Genomic DNA, 24791 nt, shown 5'->3' with positions numbered 1-24791 from the left:
GTCCCTCAGCACTCGCGGGTGCTTCCCTTCAGGGCCCATCGGCTTTTGTGTGTCCTGTTTGTTTATGTATTCCCTGACCTGGTCCTCTTCCATGCAGGGTATGTCTTTCTTAATACAGACTTTCCCCCTGTCTCTGGGACTGGGGAAAACTGAAGGCTGGTCTTGCTAATAAAGACTGCAGCAAAGGCAGCATTCAGTACTGCAGCCTTTTCCATGTCCTGTGTAGCTAGGTCCCCCACCTCATTCAGCAGGGGGGCCACATTTTCCTTAGCCTTCCTTTTGTCACCTATGTACTTATAGAAGCCCTGCTTGCTGTCTTTGACATTAAGCCTTTTTTTCCATGTTTCATTTTATGTAACCCAGTACAAGAACACAACAGTTAAACATCAGCAGAAGATCAATACGTGTATGTTTAATATACAGCTTACGTAAAATCACCGTGAATATCCAGTGCCACTGGAAAAAAACAGCTTCAGTCTTGGCAGGCAAAAGAGTTTTAACAAAAACAAAGGGAAGACGCCTTATTCTTTGCTTCTCCCTACAAAATGAAATTACTGTGGATGGAAATGATCTATTACTTTCTTTTCAACAGTTTTCAGCAGCATTGCAAAAGGTCTTGATCAGCTGTTTATATATTTTTCGTCACAAATACCATTGCTACTTAAAATCATTTCCATTTTGAATAATTTATCAGTATTCCTATGGAGCCACGATTTCTCCTGTTGCAAGCAATGATTGCGAATAGATATAACTCAAAACCATGTGAACTTCAATAAACTTTCTGTGGTATGTTAAGAATGTTCAAGTTAAAACTCGTCTTTCTGCTGAAGAAACCTCTTTCTGAAATTTCTATTCATAGAAAATTAAAAGTAAATAGAATTAATGTGTTGCGTAATTTTGGGTTTAAAAATGTAACGTGCATGCTATTTGTCATTATTGTCAGCAAACATGGATTTGAATCCTGAGCTATTTGTTCTACTTTATTTTTAGTGAGTAGTAGGATTTTGGTAAAACTAACTTCAATATAGCTATAATTTGCAAATTTAATAAAACATTTTTAATGGTGGCATGCCTCAACATGCTTTATTAAAACTGCAAATTATAGCTCTATTTACAGCTCCTCAGTCTTCTAGATTATGTTAACTGGTTTAAAGAAAGGATGTGTTCAACATTCAGAATCTTTTTTCTTTCTTTTACAGTGCACAAAGATTTAGTGTTTCCATTACAATTCATCCTTCAAAATAATTTTTTTTTGAGTTCAAAATAAAATAGGTACAGTCAAAATAATTTTAAAAAGAAGTAAAAAGCCCTTAACAGCTGAGGAATGTCCAAAATAATGAGCTGAAGTTTTAACTAGTGGTAGCTAAAAGTTTTGTGAGAACAATTTGATGAAGTTTTGAAAATCTGAAGTGAAAATTCAGGCAAGAAGTTAGCCCATTCATTTTTATGTGTAAGTCCAGGTCCCATTATTATTCTGTTTTTCTACTTTGGCTCCTGTTTCAAAACTATTACAGATAAAAATGGAAAATGTTATATATATATTATAGGTGCTGGTAATAACTGCTCTCTTTCTACATGCACTACCAACTATTTAGTCTTATGAAAATGTACCCTTTGTGTAACACAAGAGGCACAATGTGCTTAATTCCATTGAGAATTCAACAGCTTATGGTCAAAGTAGGTGTTTAAGAGCACTCAGGCACCTGAGCAAAGTTACACAAGTATTCTCTAAACTTCTGCTGTTGTATGAGCACAGGACTCCCATTTTGACTGTACTGAACTTGTGGATCTTGTCACATGCCTAGATGTCCTCAGTTCTGAGAAGATTGGTTAAAACTTCTGAAAGCTCCATTTTTGTGTGTATATTTAGAGTGCAGTTAATATACAATGACTGCTTTGACCATTATTATTTAAAACAGCAGCAACGACATGAGAAAGAGGGGATGCTGTCTGTAAAGTAGCAGTTACAAGACTTCTTCAGAAAGGGAGAAAATGCTTCTTCAGTAGATGAATGCTTGAAATTTAGTGTGGTCATTGCTGAGGAATAACATGCCCAATTGCATTTTAAAATCTGGACATTAGTACACAGGAGGCTACCATGTTCATTCTCAAAGGCAAATTCCAATAAAGCTTCAACAGAGAAAGAATCAAAGTTCATTATTTTACAGTAAAATTTCGCTCATTTCTTAATTGTTAATTTTCAGCTGCTAAAAATTATAAGCAGCAGGATTCGTAAAGCTCATTCATCTTGAATGTAAATAGACAGTAAATTTTAAAATTAGTTAATCTAGGTTGTTGACTGACGAGAAGAGATAGCTATCTATATCTCATGGTTTCTTCTTTCAACTCTCTGCCTGAGCGTACTCCATTCTTATGGTGCTGGAGTTCCTGCTGAAAAAAAAAAAAAGACCCATTTCTCATTAAGCTGCTCCTGCACTCCTACGGTTTAGAGCCTGAAATTTTAAGATAGCCCCAAGCTAATACTAATTGATAATGTACCCACTACAGACATTTTTTTCTTGTCTACCTAAGATGTAGTCCATACAGACTTTTACTTCATAAAACCTCAGTATCTTAATAAAGAATAAAGCTAAAATGCAGTATGAAATTAAAAGTACAGTAAGTTTCCAAAACCAGATTGATGTTTATAACAAGTCATTTTTCCTCTGCTAAACTGCTCTGAAAATGAAATATGCCTCTTTTGTGGTTTATGGTGTTACTGGCAAGATTAGTGGTGGAGACAATTCTCCAGGCACCAAAAATACATGCAGATCTCTACAGACGTTCCTAACAAAAAACTTCAGTTGCATTTGGTCAAAGCTGTCATGACTCCATTGATGTAGGTTGTCATTTGGTAGAGCTCTTAAAATATTCTTATCCGACCAAAGTAATTTTTCTAAAATTGAGAAAGATATATGGAAAAAGAGAATTTAAATACCTTATCTATCACTTAAAAAGACATAGAAAATGTAAATGAGGCAAATTTTTTTGAGAGTGTTCTATCTTTTTTTAAACACATTGTTCTATTTGAAAAAGGCAGACATTTTTTTTAACATAAAAGCCCTTTTTCAGGTCTAAAACAGAAGCAGCAAATGTTGCTACTGCAACGTGACAAATACATGAAGGATGTCAAAACATATACATTTAATTTGCTATTACTCAGTCTTAACTGAAATCTTCGTTTTAACCACAGTAGTCTAGTTTAAAGTTGATGGATGAATCAGGTGCCTAATGTATTGACCATTTTCAATATTTAGTAGAATTTTTATAACTGCATCAACTGTTGAAGGGAACAGATTTAGACTCCTACAAAGAGAGGGAAATGCACAGTCTAATTTCTAATATCCAGTGTTTAACATAAACTGTGCAATACAGTATCAGATATATGTCCTGCTTTATGAGAAGCTTTCTGAAATGTGTGATTCCGGCACAGGCAAAAGTGAATCTTATTTATTTAGAAGTAGCAGGACCATTGGGTGAGTCTCCTAAAGTTCTTGTGGGTTTGACTTCATATTTTCCTTTGTATTCACCCCCTGAGCTTCTGCCAAGCCTACCATGCTTCATTTCATGCTCTCTCTTTGTACCTACTAATTAAGGACTTTCAATGTGTGTAAGTATTATACAATCAAATATGATCTCCCAGACAGCTTTAAAGAAATAAATGGTTGCAAATACTAGCTGAAAATTATTATTTTTTTCTCTTTTAAGATATATCAGCTGTCATACATGAAGTGAAATATTTCTGCAATAATATTGGTATCAGAACATGAGACAAACTTGGTTGTATCAATAGATACGCTACTTCATTCCTCATTGCTGATATCTGCAAACATTTCGTTCATGCTAAGGAGCTTCTAACTGTGCCCTCAGGTCCTCTGCTCCCACTTTGAATTTGATAACTTTGTTAACTAGGTAACATAAAAGTAGGCAGCTGTAAATCATTAGTGCTAGTGCAGATATTCTACAGCATTTTGAAACCATGCCATTTAATCTGAGAAATTATTACAACCCATAACTGACAGAAACAGAATCAGACCAGAATGGTCCTGTTAATTGAGTCTAACACATCCTAGGATCACTCTATCAGGTGAAAGTGATGACAGTATATTAAGTTGCTATTAACAGTTTTCTTTTCCTGTAATTCACACTAGCATTGGGCTTTGCAGCATTTGACAGGTAGACAAACTAGGATAGTAACTTTCCAGAAGAGGAAAATAAGGGAAAGAGATTTCAATAGTTTCTATCTCTTTTCACAAAGAGATCACTCTAAGGTTCAGTCTGGTATCAGACTTACTACATGTCAGTAAGGAGCCTAAAATTGCATTTCAGACTATCATTAGGCATTAAAGTTCAAGTGATTTTTGTTGCAAAATTAGAGCTATTAAAAACATAGAGCTGGGTTAATACGAAAAAATATTTTTCTTACCTGTACTGTTAGCTGAGATTTCTTGAAATAATGGAACTGAAGATAGTCAGCATGATTAAATTCAGCTATCATATATTGAGTTTTGTTGTTGTTCTATGATCTTGGACAATCTTAAAATAGTCAGTTTCATCTTGTTTAAAATTAAGTTTATACTTCTTTCAACCTTGTTTTTGAAATACAGTTCAATATTTGCCTTACTACTCCTGCAGAGGAATATTAATTAATGTAAAAACCTGCTCCTAAAGGGCGTCTTATAAGTGGTTGGGTTCGGGTTTTTTTGGAAGCATTCCAGTTGAACCTTATAAAAATTGACTTTTACAAAGTTGGCATTATATGTAAAATTTTATTTTTGTTCCTTTACTTTAGTAATCTTAAGGCAATCCCAGTTTTAGTGATTACACGTCCTCTAGCAATGTTCATTGCAGTAGAAATGGTACTTGTCTTTGATATTTGTCCAACATACTCCTGTATAAGTTTGTTCTTTTCTGTTAGGTATTTGCAGTGTTTAATTAAGTGGTGATTTCTCTTCTGTTTATAAATTATTTCAACATATGTGAATAGTTTGTCTTGTAAATCAGTTAACTTTATGTGGATAAAATGATGCCTAGGTAAATGACCTGTGGACCAATTAAATCAAGGGTTTGCACAGTAGAAATTTTCACTTGTGGAGTGGCTTGCCTAGATCAGTGTTCAGTACCACAATAAACATCCTCATAATCTCAAGAAACTGTTCATTTTACCCTTTTCCTCCCCGTAAATAAGTAAAGAAACTCCAGAGCCAGAGAAATTAAATTATGCCAATGTTTTAGTTAGTTCATTGAGTCTGAATATTCTGGTTTTCTTCTGAGGCTTTTAACTTTCTGAGAGATTGTATTTTGCAGTTCAACACTGCAGGGGTACTGTGAGCAACCTTATTTTATGCCTTTATGCCTACTTTTGAGTTGCAGTCTAATGAAGGAAGCCATAAGTAATATAAATTCTTTTCATGAAGAATTTAGCAGAGCTTTACGGTGGGGAAGTATTTATTGTATATTGGTTTGGGGTTTGTTTTCCTATTCTTTATGATTTATTCTTTGCTGAATCATTATTCCCAAGCTCTGGTGCATCTACTTTATTCCGTTCTGAACAGATGGCTGATATCTTGAGCATCCTAGTAAAGATGTAATGAATTATGCTTACATGCAAACACTTCTACCTTAGTTCTATTACCAAGATTTACCAAATAAGTTGTCTTTAGTTTCATTTGGAAATGTCCAGTTACCTTTCTCTTATTTGATAATAAGTGGAAATACATAATAGCATGAACAGGTTGACAGTCTTCATAAGCATGAAGACTTACAATTCACACTAGCTGCCACCCTGAAATTCTTCAGACAACCCTCCCTTGAGCCAAGGGGATTCTTTGCTCCTGTTGGTTTCAGTGGAAGAGTTGGCAATTCTTTTCCAACAGAACACTTAGTAGGAATGGAAAGACAAAGTCTTCTACTGTGAAAATGTAGTTTCTGTAAGACAGATGCCTTGCTCATCAGAATACATGATCTGTACAGCTATTCTCAAGAGTTTGCTGTTGTAAGTGGTCTTAATGTTCCTCCCTCAGAACAGCTCAACTTGCAACCTTAATTCTGCTCTCCTGGAGAGTTGTTTCCAATTCTTTTTGCAGGTTAAACTGGCAGCCTCAGGCATGAGGGCTGCTGGAACCGCCTTGGAGCTCTCACACCAGGACCAAAATTTGGTTACAAGGTGGGGATTTGAGGAGACACTGTGATTCTGCTCTCTGACATAGAATATACGAGTTTCATGCTCGTTTGACATATTTTTTCAGACTTTACTGAAGAGCAATGTAAATGTTTTCTGTAGGTTTCGCACATTAAAATTCATGAAAGTCTGCTCCCTCTGAGCAATAAAACCTTTTTCCACAAATAAAAAAAAAAAAAGGAAGTGGCCAGACTCAGCACCCTGGAATTGCCATTTCCCATTTAAGCACTCATGAAATTTATGAAAAATCACTAATAATTGTGCAGTATTGATAAACTGGGATCGCTAAAGCCAACTGCAATAGGATTTGTGGGTGTTGGATACCTTTAAAAATCAGCATGGTCCTTTAAATATGTACAACCATGTTTGAACACTTGTGGCAACAAAATAAGGTCTAAGTTTATACACTTGCATGCTCTTACCTACTCAAATATAGTCCTTGAGTAATCCCAGTAGATACCATTTAACTTAAAAATAGTGTTCGGCCCTATAATTTCTCTGCTGGTAGTTGAGCATCCAGTGCCAAGCTTTACCCTACACGTTCCTTGAATTTATTTTCTTAATTAAAGTTTGTGAGTCACTAAACAGTTGTTGTTTAGGATAGCTGTAAATAACATTTGTATATGTAACGGCATAGAATAAATGATCGCTAAATGAGTTAGTGATAGAATTGGGTGCATAATATCTGCCGGGGGTGTTGCTGGTATGCAGGCTTGTACCTGCTGTAGGCGTACAACTGAGTCTTGAAATCACTTTGATCTTTTCATGTCACCTGAAAAAGTAATCGGCCACATCCAAAAGCCGTATTACATTTTTGCTAAGTGTACTTTAAATTATTACTGATTTAAAGAGTTTAGCCCATTATCAATCATACTGCAACCTTTCTGTTTCTCGGTCATTTAAGACCTTGTTGCTTTAGTTCAGAGCTTGTGAGCCATCATTGTCATTTTGCTTTGTGACTTACCCAAGTTCAGTGGAACAGCTGTAATTTGCACATTTTACAAGGGGAGCCTATAGAACCGAAACCTTTTCTTTAATATGAAAGTTGGTGGAGTGCGCTTCATAGGAGTACACACTGAAATCAAACCTTCAATGAGATCATTTTTCAACATTCAGATTCAGGATGTGAATCAAACCTGAATTTTCCTAAGGTTTCAGCTGATTGAGTTTGCTGTAAATAGTGATTTCACATTGTAAGTTGGGCATATTTGTGAGTGTTCTAATATTAAAGCAAATTTACACAAACTAACAGGAAAGGTATAATTAAAATGAATTTGATACAAAATTCATCACTTTTTGATACAACCCTGTCAACTGGGGTTTCACGAATGTGATTGTAAGAAAATTTTATGCCTTTTCCGATGATCTGTATTATTTTTATGGTAATGATTATTCCAGTTCATATTGTAACAACTTGATGACATGTGTTTCCTAGTTCTCAATCTGTACCATATGATGATTCTTCTTTAGATAAGAATTGTCAAATATTTCCTTTGTGTAGCACTATGCCATGTTATTAAATAAGGGGAGGAGAAATTTCTTGACCTGTAAAAGAAATTGTTGTCTACAAGTCTAACAGTTTTAGCTGAACTGTTCAACTGCCTTGCCAAAAATGTGTTATCATCAATGGTTTCTCCTCTTAATTCTGCTTTTATTCATATCAGGTATATATTGCTATACATAGGTTTCAATTTGCACCTAGAAAAAAACAGAAATTCAATAGCACCTTGTTTTAAAAGAACATACAGCTTATTTGTTTGAATTAGGCTCAAGAGAAACAGCATGCCAATAATGTTAGTGCACCTTTGCACTTGGAGGCCATTTGAAAGAAGGTGAAGCCACTTTATGAAATTATAGATTATTTAAGGAAATGTAAACAGCATGGTTGAAGATACAACATCAAGCACAGAGAAGGAATAATCGTCATTACTTAGCAGAATGAAAACACCACCAGTCCATAAAAGTTCCAATGTTTCTTGCAGTCTTTTACTAGTATTAACATCACTATGTTCCCTTATTATCATCCTAAATGTCTCTGTCATTGCCCACAGGCTGCAAAGTTCTTCTGTAGCTGTTTTATGCTCATATTATGCGGAGGTACAATCTTAATGGTCCTTTTTAAGACCCTTTCCTTAGATACCATTTTCAGAATGTATTTGTTTACTACTTCATGTATTTCTGTATTTTCTTAAAACGGACTGTAAAAAACAGAAATTGTCCCCTTCCCAAGATTTCTGGTGATCTGTTCTTGTGTGCTTTGTTTGGCTGTACAAATCTGCTGCCTCCTAACGTAATGCTGGAAAATAATTATCGGATTACCTTTAACTTTGGTTGATGCATTTCTGTCAGGCAGAAGCAATAATGACCTTCATAGTTTTGTTTTCTGAACTTACTTCTTCTGTTTTTATTTCTGCTCTCAGAGGCAGCACATTGCCAGAAGGGTTAAATACTTTACATTGCAGTGTTACGTATGAGTAAGGGTGTTTCATTGTTTATTTTAGGCTCAGCCATGGATTTCATCCAGGCTTTCTGCACTTAATACAAATTTTTTCTGCAACAAAAGCAATTCTAGAGGGTCAGTTCAGGCTGCATATTAAAATTAGTGCTAGTGATGGGATGAATGTTCTATAAAATTCTGCTTGCAAATCTGCCTGTTTTTCTTCAAGGCAAGCATGAAATATGAACATTACATTCTCAGGTCATCATCACAGGAAAACATATTTTCCTAAATCCTCTTGCTCCTTTGGATCACACAGCAGTAAAGACTACACTGTATCTTTCTTTGATTTTCTTATTCAAAAAGGGTGGAGCATTTCTGCGTGCTTTGCCATTCAAACATTCCTGGTGGTTCTATTTTCAACTCAAAATTTTTAAATTAGTAACAGATGTGTGATTCTTTTGACAGAAACAGAGGGCAAATTTTTCTACTGTATTTTTAATCAAGTTTTTTAAGCTTTTACTGACTATTGAACCCTGAGTGCTAGTTTTTGTTACCAGCCTTCACTGTAAACAGTATCTTACACCACAGAAATCTCACTGAAGTTAGTGGAGAGTAATCCTGATATTATAAGTCTGATGAGGGGTAGCAGAACATATTTGTAGTGACTATAAAATGCAGCTTATGGAGCTAGATCCCAATAAGGTGTCGCATCCCAGTATTGCTTATCCCAACTTGTTTAGGTATGTTTTGTTGATGTATCATCCCCACTCACTCCAAAATTGCAAAGCAGGTAGTCCGGAAAATAGCTGGCATACATAGGTTACTGGAAATGCTGGTCCATTGGCATGAAACATATAGAAAATTCTTGTGCAGCAGAACTCCCAGGAGACTTCATGGTTCTTGTGCATAATGGATTTGGGGGTCTCGATAGTTCTGAAGCAGGAAGGCAGGCTTGTGAGTAGGACAGAAGAAAGATTCTAGAGGAAAAAGGAGCAAAGGAGAATCAAATTCCAATGTAAGGAAGAGCATTTAGAGGTTGAAGTTGCAACCATGAAGTTGAATTAGAGGTGGAGCTATTTTGCTTTTTTCACACAATTTGAGTGTGAGATTCCTCCCCCCTTTCTGCTCCTAAACTGTCTCCTTTACTGTAATTTATTTAAATGCAAGTCTCATCCTTTTTTCTTGCTTATTTATTGACATGTATGTAGCATGATAACACAGATACTGGTGTAAGCTTTCATTCTCCTTAAGCCTTTGAAATTTTTTGTTAATGATAATACTGATGCATGATTTCTTACTTGGATCTGTGGATCATCTAGCAATGAGAAATGATACATAATACAGACTGTAATACTTTTCCAAAGTAATTTTTAAAAAGATTTGAAGGCCAAATAGCTCTTGACCTTCTGGCGCACAAAAGGAAACAAACACCATGTTGAAAATGTAACGGGCAGGAACCAAGTGTTTTTGTAGGTCAATGCCTGCTTTACTTAAAAGGGAATAAAAAACATTCCCTAAGAGCGATGAAACTTACACATAAATATAAGAAGCTTGCATTTTTTTCTTCCAAGAGAACTGAAAACATTCAAGGTATATTTAGAGACCAATAAGAAACAAGGATGAAAGAAATACAGAAGCAAATTGCAGTTTGCTGTTGTGAAAATACCTCCGGCTCACACTTAAGAATATTTCCCATGTTTTAAATCTTCAAAGTCTGGTTTTACTCATGAACATTTTATGTTGTCTTGAGAAATTAAACAGCCCAAACATTCAGACTTTAGAGAAGTGAAACAAAATTAATTTATCAGATAAATCTTCTGTCAGAAATGCTTTCCCATTGGTGGAACACTGAACTTAGTCTTCAGAGTGCTGACGACCCCTGGGCTGACTTGCTATATTTGTCTAAACAGGGGTTAAATGAATGCAAAATGTCTGTCTTTTGATGACTCTGAAGTAGTTCCCTTTTTTTTTCTTGGGCAGGAGGAAAGATGTCACTTGGATGTTGGGAAGCTTTTGAAGTTTTCAAGAGGGACCATGCTGATGGTATAACCATTGAAGACAGCAAACAGCTTCTAAAACAGAGGTGAGTGTCACAGCAAGATGCAGCTGGAGGCAGACATCTGAGAGTTTGTTATGAGTCAGAGTAGGAATGCATAATTTTACACCAGACATCCTAGGCTTCTATTCAGAACTGGGTATAGAAACTTTGCCGTTTCTTACTGGGGATATTTCATGTTCAGAAGGCACCGAGTGGTGACAGAGTAAAAGTCTGGATGGAATATGAAAATGGCATGAGGATCTTAGTGTATCTTTCCTCTGCTTTTGTTCATCTTATCTTCATAGCCATGTTGAAGCAATGTGGCAAATGGCAGTCATGATCATGAATTATCTAGAGGAAGCAAGATCCATGTGACTGAGTCAATTACTGCAATTTCCATCATCAAAAATGTTTTACTGGCTTCAGCAACGAGTTGGACAGTAAGCTAGGAGATGTTTAACACATGCTTTTGTCTGTTGTTCCTAACTTTTTTGCCAAGTGATTTTAGCTTCTCTGTGCCAGTTTTGCACTCAAAAACAGAAATAATGCTTTTATCTTCCACATTTATTGTTAATGCTAGCAAAACACTTCCAAATCTTCTGGTGAAGATGGTGAGAATGACAAAACATTGAAAACATGAATTTTCATAAAGCAGATTTTAAACATCTCAGAAATTAAACAACCAACACTTGTCCATGTTAATTGGATAACAGTATTGTTTCAGTGTCAGTTTTTCAAGTGTTAACCCTTCTTGTACTGCAAAAAGAAATGCAGGGTTGTGAGACTGGAGATGCCAAAAGCAGATCTCTGAATCTACCATTGTAACTAGCATTTCCTCTACCAGGCTGGGGGGGGTGTTCTTTTTCCTTTCTTTTTTTTCCTGTCCTGGGGTTTGCTCCTTCTCCAGGTTTCTCCTGCTTTCTTCTGCTTTCTTAATAACACAATTTCCCCACTTAATAGACATGAAAGACGTTGTTTTCAGGGTCACTGAGTCTTATACTCATTTACTTCAGTGAAATTAAGGTAAGAAATGATCTCCACTTCTCTGTGACTTATTCAAGATTTTGCTATTTATCACTTTTCTGAACTGGTTAACTTGCTACCTGGGTCTATAACTTGGCCACAGGGAGACAAAGTGCTGAGATATCAGATGTAAGAACTTACCCATGTAAATCGGATGTTTAGTGATGCCTTTCTTCTGATCAACATATCAGATGATGCTATATCACTGCGTCATCACTGCATAAATGATTACACTGCAATCATTTCTGGTGTTGCTGTCTATTGAGCAGAACACTTTATGGTCACAGCATGATAATGGGAGCAATACAGTTCTGAGCCATGCCCTGAATTTCCTCTAGTTAATCACAATTCTTTCATATTTTCTCTGTTTGTTATTGCTATGAAGCAAACCAGTATTTCCTTCTGGTTTCAGAACATGTAATAAAGATGGGCGGAACCCACAAAGTTTTACACCAGATTTGCTTTCCCTAAAGAACAAAGAGATTCAGACTAATGCCTTGGGTAATCCCTCTCTAATATGCATCAGCTGACTGCTGAAATCACTGCAAATGTGAATGTTGATACCCTGGAGCAAGACAGTTTTCCCCTGCCATTTGCAGTCATTTTTAGCAAAGATGCCTATAGCTCCAAGTTTACTGAGTTCATTAAAATGGATTTATATCAAGTCCAGTCTGTAATTTGGAATGCAGCCTCTGAACTACCAGTTACACAAAAGCTCTGCTACCCAGCCAGTGTTCAAATTGCACAGGAAGAAGTGTGTGGACACCACATGTTTAAAGGTTACCATAACTTCCCTTTTTGTGTAGGCCTCTCATGTTAATAATTTTGTTTATAGTTGCATAACCACTTCTGTAATACCACAAACAGTATTTGTTTCACAAATTACTTATTTTTAGCTGTCTTATTTTTTCCTTTGGGTATTTTGGGTAGATTTTCTTGACTTGCTAATTATATCATTCTTACATTAATTGAATGGTGAACTGTCAGTGAGCCCAGTTGGAAGTTTGACTGTGAAGGTTGCAACTAGTACTTGGTCTGTGAAATTATTCCTACAGAAGTGAATACGCATAGTCATACATATACAATATACATATGTTTTTTTCTGTAACTACCTGTGTATAACCAATCAAATGTATTCAGTTGATTAAATCAAATACTGAAAAGCATTTGTCTTGTTAAAAAAAAAATATATAAAAGAAATACCGTTTTTAACATAAAACTTCTCATCAAGTATTTCAGAGCTCTTTACAGGGGCAGTAGCTCAGCACTGTGACTTAGTACCATCCCTGGATTTAAAAAGTGGTGCAAATTGTATGTTGAGGATTATTTGTCTCTGAAGCTCATGTACTGACTTACTGTTCAAGTGAAAGACAATAGATTCAAGCTGTCCTATTAGGACAGTTGCCTGTGGGGAAGTGGCTTTGTAAAATAGAAATGATGATCTTCTACAGCTTAGTTTGCAGTTGATACAAAACAATTCTTTTTCATTTTTCTTCTGTACATCAGTAACTGCTGCCCTGCTTTAAAAAATCTGTGTTTATGCCCAGGCAGAATCAGATTTCTGCAATTTTAACTTCCTGTACTTCACTGCCAGAGAACTTAATAATATCCTGTTTCTCAGTGCAACTATGTTCTCTTAGTATTTTTTCTCTGAGGAGGAGAAAAATGCAGCTCATTTTCTGGTGAAATATACCACCAAGAAATCTTCCCAGTTGAGCCACTCCAATGTAATATTGCATGCTGTACGAAGCTTTTAAATCCCATCCTAGTCAATATTTCCAGTAGTAAAATTCTACGGAGCTTACAGATGTGATGTAAATCTAGTTTTCATTTTCTTTTTCTCCATTGATTTTTTCTACTTTCTTCTTTGCTTGCTTTCTGTATTTCAGCTGGTTAGCAGCTAACTTGTTTTTTCAGTACCTATGGATGAGTTTTGTGGAAAGAATGAGTTTCACTTAGATCACTTCTTGTTGTAATTTCTAATAATTAAAAATAAGTGAATGTTCATTTAATTCACTAAGTGTCTCCGTTCTCTCATTAGACAACCTCTGAGTTTGTCTTGGTTTACATTATGAGTTAGAGGTTTGTTTTTTCAAAATGTTTATTTTTTTATTACTGGCATTTGTCTTCAAAGAGTGAAATCTTTGCAAAAAACATTAGTTCCACTAAAATTAGTGGCTAAACTCACTTTGGGGTTTCATCATGGAATATTTATTTTGTGGGTAATAGAAGCCATGATTTGGCAACTTCAGCCTTTCTATGGAGTGGTCTCCATGTAGGATACACATGAACTCTTCTCAGCCAACTGTATAATTGTTAACTCATCATTATTCGTAGCAATATCACCTTTATGCTAGATAATATCACCTTTTCTTTAGAGAAGTATCAGAAATAGCCTTTTCTCTTTCAATATTTGAGACGAATCTTATATCTTTATTTGGTTTATTTTGTTTGAAAACGATTCATAGTCACATATGGAATTTGCTGGACTGTCATAAATTAATGTCAAATTTCAGTTCATGTTATTGTGCCAGTCTGTAGACTGTGGTGTTTGAGAAACAGATGCATGGCCCATTCAGCGATTGCCAGTAACCGATGAATAAGGGCTAGATTGAGAGCTGGCTTCAACTTGTCCAGATAAATCTCTGTGTGGACATGAATGAGGGTCAATAGTCAACAGGAGATTTGCCTCAGGAATTACTAAGTAACTGATTAACTTCGTATTCGGCTATTGGGAGCTGAGGGAAAGAAAGAGAGAGGTGCTTTGAGGTGTTTCCCTTGGCTCTTCACTCAATCTTCAAGGCCTGCTTGGGTGCTCTAAGTCAAGATTCGTGGAAAGAGCTTATACAAACATCTCACAGATGCTTCAAAGGCTTCTGCCTTCTTTGTGTAAGAAACAGTAAGTGCCGAGGAACGCTCTAGCTTCAGACATTTAGACATGTTGAATTTAGCCTTGACAGAAAATGTTCATGGGCAGATACGAATGCAGGCACCTCTAGTTCTAACTTGTTCCAGTTTTACAGGGCAATGGGCTAATTGAGAAGGGACAATTTTCCAAACCTCACTTCCCCAGGGGAACGTCGTATTTCTTGACTCTGGTTTGCCATTATTTGAGTTAGACAGAAATAAAATTTGTGGATTTCCTCAGTTACTTTGGCTAGATCAAGACTCTTTCAGATCAGCTGAAGGCTTACTTGACAGTTAAGTATTATAGTTCTGCCTCCACATTCGGCAAGGTTCAGCTTGTACACATCCAAGTAACAATTCATAATTTCATATCAAGCCTAATGTCCTACAACAAATGTCACAATGCAACAAATCATCCTCCTACATTTTAAACTATTACTAGTTATGCTATTACAATGGATATTTCCTCAGTTCTCTCAGAAACTCTTTAGACTTTGCTATTGTACATTGAATTGACTATTATTTTTACAGCAGAGTATACTTGGCATTTGAAAGCCTAATATGTATGCCGTTTGTCCTAAACAGTTGTATATAGTACTGAGTTAAATAAGTGTAAGAGAATAATAATGAGAGCAACTGCTGTAAAAGATCAGAAAACTGACAGAAAAAAGCACAAAAGGAGAAGGCACCAAGTTCTATCAGACTGTAGGGAATGAAGAGAGCAGAAGTGGATTTGTAAGGCTCTGTAGGCAACCGTTTTTTAAGGATATACTTGCATATGACACATTTCCTAAGAAGCAAGACATACAGTGAGCAGGATGCTTAATAACACTGAAGTGAGCATCACTGCAACACCATGTTGCAAACTAAAAAAGAAACTTCTAATCATTAGAATGTTTTACATACCACATGAAGATTTGATTATTTGAACATAATGAGGAGGTGGTCAGTGAATTAATTTGGAAACACACCTGGTCAAAATTTCACATTCTAAAAAAACTCATTTCCACTTTTTGGTATGAGGTCAAGCTATTTGTGTACTACAAAATGGAAGTTTCCAAAGCCTGATTCATTGACTTGTTTCCACGCTTCTCAGCCTGCTTCTGGCTTGCTATTTGCAAATCTTCATGTGGCTGCCTTTGGCTTGTATTGGTATTTGGGCAGTAGCTGAATATCATCTGAAAGTCTGCATTCACATAAGGACTATCTGTAGAAGAACAGAGTAATTTAGTTTTGTCACACTTTCTTGTATTTCTGTTTGAGAAGTATCTTAGTGACTGGGATGTACATTTTCACACAGCACAAACAGTAATCATCGGCAATATGCAAATTATAGGATGAAATCTGAAAATTCCTGCTGAGCAGAAGTTCTAATACTTTCAAATATTTTGGTTTAATTTTGCTTGGATTTTTTTTCTTTTACTTTTACATAGCTGTATGCTAAAAAATTGCGAGTAATGTAGCATATTAAAATTAATATTGTAGTGTAATATGAATATTGAAGATAATCCAACCATTAGAATTGAAATAACATAGTTTTTAAAACTTAAAGTCAAATAAATTTGTTTTGTCTGTCTAGTAAACCTTTTTGTTGTATCGTTTCTTTCAGAAATTGTTTCTTTTAGACCAGACAATCTTTTATGATGGAAAATTATTTCTGAGTAGTTCTACTTACAAGTCAAAAAGTAGTCCTGAGTAATTCTGTATTTTATTTTGAATAACTAGTTCAACTAGTTGTTTTTTAGAATAATTCTGTATCATTATGCTTACATTGACAGGTTTGCCGAAGCTAAATGCCTTGGAGACAAATTAAATGAAGTGAGAAATAAAATAAGTGAGTACATTTTAGCTTCATTTTACCTTTTAGCTGCTGAAATCACAGCATTCAGAGGATATGGGAAGAGATTCTAGTTCCTGAAAGAAAAAAGTTTATGCATTACTAAGATTTCCAATACAGTAAATTTTAAGCTGATGATAGCAGTAATAATTTTATGTACTAGTTTTTATTATTTCAAATACCATAACGTGACAAACAGCTCCCTTCTTTACTTGACTGGATGTCTGAAATTTATCAAAAGGAGAAGTTAAAGTATTAACATTGGATTTTCTGAGGTTTATTTTGGGATAAAAGGATCCAAAACCATAATTTCAAATTGTGCTGTCTAAGAATTAAGGATTTTATTTCTCTATAAAGGTATATAGCCTCTGATAAAAGAAGATTTTACTGTTCAGTTACCCCCCTGCACTTCCTTTGTACAGATTAATTAGAGCAATTCTGAGGCGTGCCTCATCCTGGTGGAGGTTTTCGTCATTTTTTGCTTTAGGACCCCAACAGCATACCTTTGGCTTCCAGTTTCAGATTGTTCAAAGCCAAAAATCACGTGTAGATACATTCAACCCCAAGCTAGGTCTTATCTGAACCTCCTAGCAGTCTTTGACATGTTCCTAGTTGATTTCAGAGTTTTGTTGATTCCAAGCCTGTAGCTTATTTCCTAAAAATTGTCTATCCAGTCTCTTTGCCAGATGTAAAACACAGTTTTGTCCTCTATCCCTAAAGTCCTTGGAGATCAGGTCCATGTCCTCCTGTATGCACACATTCGGGTGAACCAAGTGTCTTCAAGCTTCCAGATACAGACTGTGAAGGATTAGATTTGAAAGTAATCTGGCATCCAGGTCCAGTGGTGTAGATCTTGTTCTCAGTTTCTGTCTCCTTCCTCTTTGGGTGGCACTAGCACAGACATGGACAGTGAAGTCATTGGCATCACTTCTTGTCTTGTAACAGCAGTTGACTTCTGGGAAAGGACAGAAATCTCATGGCACTCCTGGCAAGTGCTCTGTGGTTTGACCATAGCCATGATTATATTCTCTGTGGTCGTGGGTGGTAGCTACTGCCAGATTCCCCACCCAATCACCTTCGGGTACACCACAAGTCCCTCACAGATATTATGCAGTATATTTAAAGTTGTGTCAGCTACAAGAAAAGCCTTAGCCATGCTGGCACTGTGTTTTGCAACCACAGCACAGAGGATGTTTGGAAGGGAACCAGAACAAGACACACCAGGTGCTGAGCCCTGCTGCAGCAGTGTTCCGAACACTGGGTAGTTTCAATACAGCATGACGCTTGAATCAGCCTGCTTTCTCTCAGTAGGCTCGTTTGTCTCCTTCAGACTGGCCAGAACATAGAAGTCAGTACAGAACTTGTGCGTGAATATCCACAAATTGGTCCATGCAAGCAGAATTTCAATATCCACCTTGCAACTACGCATCTCTCCAGTGTCCATATAAGCTCACTTAAACCTGCCCAGCAGTCTTTTTCCCATGGTAAAGTTGGAAATCCAGGTTAAACATACTGTGAAGGACAATGCATGTTATTCTCCAAGTAACTGGAAGCATGTCCAAGGTGAATAAAGCCTGCAGCTTTTGGGCAGCGGTGTGCACAGGTGTGAAGGAGAGCCATCACATCAGGACGTAACCTCTTTTTCTCTGATGCCATCCTGAAGTCTACAAGTCCTAATTTACTTCTGTCCTCTAGATTTACTCATCCCTGATAAGCCCAAGAGATTTCTTGGCCTAAATGAGGTAGAGCCAAAGTCAGCACTTGGTGCCAAACTTCTTGCTGAGGTTGAAATCCATTTTGGAGCAGGCATAGTGAATACCAGCAACAAGAAGCCACAGACAAGCACATCTTTCTCAGTGCCTGGGGCTGTGATTGTGCTGTTTTAAGATATGAGCCTAGCAGCCACCTTACATACACCTTATATCTGTTGCAAATGTCTTAGGGGCAGAGTAAGTGTTTGGAGGGTGTGGGAGACAGTGCAAGAAGTGGTGGGACACATGCCAGTACTGAAGGTATCAGTTGTAGTGTCATGTTGGGACAAGATTTGTGTGGTCCGTAAGTCCCTTTAGATTTGCAGGAGTCAGCTGTGGCTGCTCTCAGAAATAGTGTAACAATGCAATGTAGCTGTAGCCTTTCAAGACACTTTTACCATGGTTCCAAGCAAAATCTAAAAGAAATCCTTGGTTTGGACCGAATCGCTGTGGGTTTTTCCTCAGTAAGTTAGGCAAAACTTCTGATAGCTGCAGTGCAGTAGAGTATAGATTTTGCTGCAATTAAAAGCATCTGCTTTAAAATTTGTTTTTGGTTAAGTACTTCAGTGTTAGAAGTGAAACAATGATGTATATTTGGGGAATATGAACAATACAAAAATCTGAGTGCTTATTCATATGTATATATAACCTAAAGCCCAGACTTACCCCTTGAACAAAACAAGCAATGGTATGACAAATCAGTCGTGTTGTGCTGAACTTGACAATAGTTACATGCCTCCTATAGGAAATCGTAATAACTTGTAGTCAACATGAATATTGAAAAGCTCCTTTAAGAACCAAACTGGAAATGTCTGCATAGTTCCAAGAAAAATTGCACAAAATTACACATTTTGGTTTTGTTTTGGTATATTAAGTGCAATTACAAGTAAAACGTTTTTAAATTGAAAATTCATTTCATTACTCTCTATTTTTTTTTATTTTGGTAGTAAAATGGAAAAATAGTATTTTCATTTAGTTCATACTGTAATCCTACTGTATAAGCAAGAGATATCATCCATGATATATCCTTTTATAGCTATCTATATGCTGATCTATGTAGATTATGCACATGAATGCTACTTTGTGGATGGTTTTTAAACACTGATGCCTGAGACTTGAGAGTGATTATATTGTACAGTTCTTCCTTCAGTTCTTTCTGTGTAACTTTATGCAGCATGTGCAAATTAGCACTCTGGTAAATATAGATACTATATTTTATTCATCTGTTCTTTTCTCCTACCCAGCCTTGTTTTGATCATTGTTGCTAATAAATATACATATTAGCAGCTCTCTAACAATTATTAAATCTTTGCATCCAGTATGACACTTTCTGGCTTATTCAGCTTAGCCAATGCAATTAGGCTAGTTTATAGAGTTTAGCAGCCTGAAGCAATTTTTCAGTTAAGTCTGTCTCATCATAGCATACATACTCAGAAGACCTTTAAAGATGCTAAGTAAGGTTTCTAACCTGCCAAAATTTTACTGAAAATGTGGTAGGAGAAATAAGAGTCATCTGCAGCCTGCAACTAGATCTTTAATTTACTTTTATTGTTGTTTCGGTTTCTTTAAGCATTCTTGGCTGTCTTGTTGTACACAATCAAGAACAGATCCCATCAATATCAGTTTCTGTTATTTCTAAGCTACACTTAATAGTATAAAACTATGCACCACAGAGGCCATAGAGCCCGTTTCATGCAGTCTGATTATATTTTGAGATAATGACAGCAGTTGGCTGTAACTTTTATGTTATAAATACCCTTTCATTCTGACTTTGGAAATATTAGTGTTTTACAGTAAAAAGTACACAAAATACTCCAACCACTTCTCTGTTACACTAGCAAAAACATCAGGAAGTTAGGGCTGGAAAAAGAAATTTGCAGTAAGATTTTCATAGTAGGCTTTTGCTGGTGTTATTGCTTGCATAAAAAGATTAAGGAAAACAATGTCTAGATGTAAGCTGGAGTTTAAGTGTAGAGTGACTATAGTGTCAGAAATGAGACGCTGTGGCTAGCATGCCTCTTTGCTACTATACCACATATTCCTGGATTCTGTCTCCTTTTGTGTTTAATAGCACTGCAGAGAATGCAGAGATTTTAAAGTTATTTTTATGGAAAATAATACATATGTCTTAGATTTTTCATAATGCTTACTTTTCACAATGAGTCCCTAGAAATAAGAAGATGAATTTTATTGTAGGATGAAAATTGTCTTTTTCTGATACTTTAAAAAAAAAAAGGAAGTGGGAAATGTTTCTAAGCCTGGTCGTTTTAGTGATCCTGTTTACTACATTATCACACAAACCTCTGCACAGGCACATAGAAAGGAGCAGAGGGCTTTGCTGCAAGCATTGAGGGGCACTTCTTTCTGAAAGTCAACGTACTGCATAAATACACCATCAAAAGACAGAGAAATGAAGTATGGATTTTAAACATGTAGACATGTCTGGATTGGTCTGCGTGAACTATTCAGAACTGTTTACTTATAACTGGAAAATATACCCAAGGACTAGACTTTAGAAGACAAATACAGAAAACCAAAATGAGTAAAACAAAAGAAATAACTGAGAGGTAATGGAACTAATGACTACTCTGCAATCAGCATAGGAGAAGTGGAAGTGAGCCAGCACTCTCATACAAGTAAATTTTTTCCTTTGTAGTCCAACGTTAAGAACTTAAAAGATGTGTATTTCACTGGCTAAAAAAAAAAGAGGAGGTTTATTTTCTTGTGAAAAAAGTGCCACTGCAGGTGTTTTTGTATTGTATCATTTCCAAAGAGTCAGGGTCTCTAACAGGAACTGTAGATCCTTTTGGTATTACTGAAAAAGACTTAGTGAAGAAAATTTGATGCTGAAGCCAAGGATTTGATTTCAGAATAGTGAAGCTATAGAATTTCCTCTTGCAAAAAGTTGAGTGATTATGCCTAGCACATTGACATGGGTCAGCCTTGGCTGGCTGCTAGCACCTCTCCAGCCACTCTCTCACTCCCCTTCTTCAGCATAACAGGTGGAGAAAGTAAGAAGAAAAAGCTCATGGGTTGAGATAAACGTAGGCAGATCACTTACCAGTTACCATCACAGGCAAAGCAGACCCATGTTGGAGAAAATTAAAACTTACTGCCAAATATTTATTTATTTATTTTTAAAGCTGGACAGTGAGAAAAAAAGACAAAACCTCTGAAGTCAAAACTTCTCTCCTTAACAGGGTTAACAGGAGTTTTATTTCTAGAATGCCGTTATCAACAAGGTGGTTTTAAACCATTGCCGAGAGCATTCTATGTGGAGGGATTCTGACAGTAAGAAGCCATCTACACCTGCACAAACTGCAAAGCATTAAATAACAAAAAAAAAGCCCAACTGCTACTATAGTGACCACACAGCAAATTAGAGTTGGGAGAATTAAAAATACTGTTTTCAATGTAAATAAACTGATATAGTCATTCAGAATTAATGTGCTACTTGTTAGATGCACTTAAGATTTGTAAAGATTCCCAGTTCATCCCAATAAATGTCTGTGTATTTGGGGGGTATTTAAACCGCTATTAGATTTAGATTTTTCCTAAAGGAAAAAAGACATACTAAATGATATTTAATGTCCAAAGGGAAGCAGCTGTTGTTTTTAGTCTGTCCAGAAATCAGCTAACATTATGATTGAAGCTGGGAGAGGAAAGGCAAACTCATGTGGGAGTAATAACTGTGTGAGGAAACAGGCACTCTCGGAATGAAAAAGGGTAGGTGGGTGGATTATGTGCACATGATGTTGATGATGCAGCTATACCCACAGGAATGCTGAGATGTTGACTGCTCTGCCTCATTTCAAGCTTTGATTTTAGTGCAGAAGATCACAGGATACCAAAGCCAATTATAATTTTTAGTGAGGGCATGTACTAGTATTGCAAAGCAAAATTATTGAAGAGTCTTCATTTAATTTGCTTGCAAATTATTCAAAGAATTGACCTTATGTATCATAGTTGATGGAATGCTACACTGAAGTGGTGAGGCTGGAGGAGAATGAGGACAAGACATAGCAGTGCTCAAGGACAGTATTGATTCTGGTTCACTGCCTGGTACCTCACATTGTTATTTCTGTGAATGCAAAGTTAGATGCAAAACCTAATCAGAACCTAAATAATGTAAAACCTGAGTTTGTGAACACCTTTTTCTCTATGTACAAGACTCTATGTACGTATACACCACAAATTATTTTGTTATGGTCTCTTTACCTGCCCATGGAGATAAGCCATGTAGACCTACATTTAAACTCCAAAGGAAGAATATTTTGTCGATAGTTTTTCTTTATACCTGCACAGCTTTATGAAGGGAATTGATAGCAAACTTTTTGCATACATAAGAAATGAAATAAGATGAAGTGATGTTTTTCAGGCAGAGGCGGTCTAAGAGCACACTGTTGGCTGCATTATGTATCTACATTTCTTTAGCTTCACACGCAGGCAATAAATTACTTTGAAAAAGGAGAATCAGTTAGCTAAGAAAGAGAATCCCAAGGATGATATTAGGACTGTTATGCATATTTTAGGCCATGATTATATGGACTGAAAGGATTGAGGGAAATCATGCATGAGCAAAAAGCATTTTTTAACCTTTTGCTGCAGAAGTATTTTCTGTTAAAGAAAAGTTCCGTGCGTTACATGGTACCTAAATGAAATGAAAATTTTGTGATGATTTGCTGTATAAAAAGAAAGTTCATCAAAATCAGCATGTTGCTTTCTTAAAGCTCAGTACTGTTGGTAATATTAACTATTGATTTTATATTAATATAAATGTTCTGAGTCAGAGACATTAGCTTACTGGACATTGTTTCAGACATGAATGACGTGAGGCTATAATAAGGGAGAAATTACTGTGCTTTGAAATGCATTCCATTCTTCAGTGTAATATTCTGAGATACTTACTCTTTTAAGGAAATAAACATTGAGACTTCATAGCTGCTGATTAGTATAATTCACTGTTCTAGTTGAATTCCAGAAAATATCAAGTACTTATGCAAACTTATATCTGATATAAATGCTTAGTGAATTTTACTGGAAATGACTAGTACAGAAGAAAAATGGCAAGACTGGGTTTAAAAAGGGATCGAGAAATTCCAAGAAGAAAGGTTACATTCCACAGGCAAATCTGGTTCAAATGAGATGCAAACAACTCCTAAATAGGTTAATTCAGTATGCAGATTTAATGAACAGATAATTTTATTATTCCACAGTGTTTCATTCTTCAGGTAGCTTAGAATGAATTGCTGTTCTCAGCAAAGACCTTTAAAGTCCGTGCAACTTGAAATCTTGAAATCCTTGCTCAAGCAAAACTTTAGCTGAGGTCACTTTGAGTTCTACTTGTGTAAAAATTAAACAGAAAATTCTGAAAATATTTCCACATTTGGCTTTATTGTTCTAGTTGATAAAGGGCAAGAAGCATCAGATATAGTAGCAATTGTTTTAAACAGGCAAATAATATCACTTACACTGTGAAATATATTGCAATATCATCCACCTTTGAGGTCTCCAAAGCTGCCTCCTTGAACTGCATTCACAATCTCATCAAACTTTATACCACTGAGGCTGCTCAGCCTTCTTCTGATGTTGAGAGCAATCCATTGCTGTGCGCTTAGCCAGTCACTTTAAGACTGTCCTGTATTTTAAAGGTGGTTGCCTTTAAATGTTTTCTCATTCCTCGTCTTCAGGAGTGATACAACAGGTAGGACGTGTGGTCTTTCAAGTGCTATTTCTTATTTTACAAGCAAGTGTTTCACCCCATGGAAGTATTGTATACTGCTCTAAAACATTACACTGAGTTCTGCATCAGGAGAGACATAACTTGCAAGAACAGCAAGAGAATTTGCTATTTGCTATTTATCTTGGGTTTTGATCAGAGTCGGTTCTTGACGTGGAAAACTCCCTGAGAACTAAGCATTAACATATCCATCAATGCTTGACATTAAAAGACTAAGGGTCCCAGATTTCCTTCACAGACAGAAATCTGAGCAGTGCAGTGAATCTAACATGCTCAGGATATGCTGAGTATGTGCAACTGAGCACGCGCGCAGCACATGCTGTGCAACCCATCCAGCACATTCTGTAGGTGTCAAACACACTTTGTGTGCCCAGATGACTTCTACAGGGCCTGCTCAGTGTCACTCTGCATGCATTCTGCATGTACAGTGATTTATGTGGCCAGGATTTCTAGCTGCCTGGCAGCTGCTATCCTAGCTGGACTGCTCAGTACCTGAGAAATTCCAGATGAACAGCCAAATCGGTGATCTAGAACAAGCTGAAACAGTAGTTTACCACGAGAAGTAAGAGATATGGCAAGTATCAATGTAGACTGGAAGCTCTCTGAAAAAAAGAGATTGCCTGGCTGCTGCTTCACCACTTCTGTTCCAGCACTGGGATACATATAAAAATAAAGACACTTGGTCTCCAATTATTTCTTCTCTGCTGAGAAGCTGCCTGCATTTTGCGGATGTCCTCTGCCACTTAACAGTCAGTCTTGGTCTCAGGACACCACAGTTGTATCAGAAAAAGGAATACAGGTAGTATTTCTGCCATATTTAATCTCGTGTGTGTAACTGTGCTGTTTAGTCCTGAGGGATGTCACTTATGACTAA

The 24791-nt window shown here is 36.4% G+C and overlaps 1 protein-coding gene and 1 pseudogene across 1 annotated transcript in view; one reads left to right on the top strand and one right to left on the bottom strand.

Moving 5' to 3' along the window:
- KIF6 (kinesin family member 6) overlaps positions 1 to 24791 on the top strand; it is a 169176-nt gene that overhangs the window by 101771 nt on the left and 42614 nt on the right. Inside the window, exons 14-15 of the mRNA XM_075445778.1 lie at positions 10602 to 10704; positions 16368 to 16423. Coding sequence (XP_075301893.1) covers positions 10602 to 10704; positions 16368 to 16423 — 159 coding nt within the window. The remainder of the gene's footprint in view (positions 1 to 10601; positions 10705 to 16367; positions 16424 to 24791) is intronic.
- On the bottom strand, positions 17286 to 17909 carry LOC142358906 (adenylosuccinate lyase pseudogene; annotated as a pseudogene).

Source organism: Opisthocomus hoazin, chromosome 2 (genome assembly GCF_030867145.1).
Source record: "Opisthocomus hoazin isolate bOpiHoa1 chromosome 2, bOpiHoa1.hap1, whole genome shotgun sequence".
Taxonomy (NCBI): domain Eukaryota; kingdom Metazoa; phylum Chordata; class Aves; order Opisthocomiformes; family Opisthocomidae; genus Opisthocomus; species Opisthocomus hoazin.
This window is presented reverse-complemented; position numbering and strand designations above follow the sequence as displayed.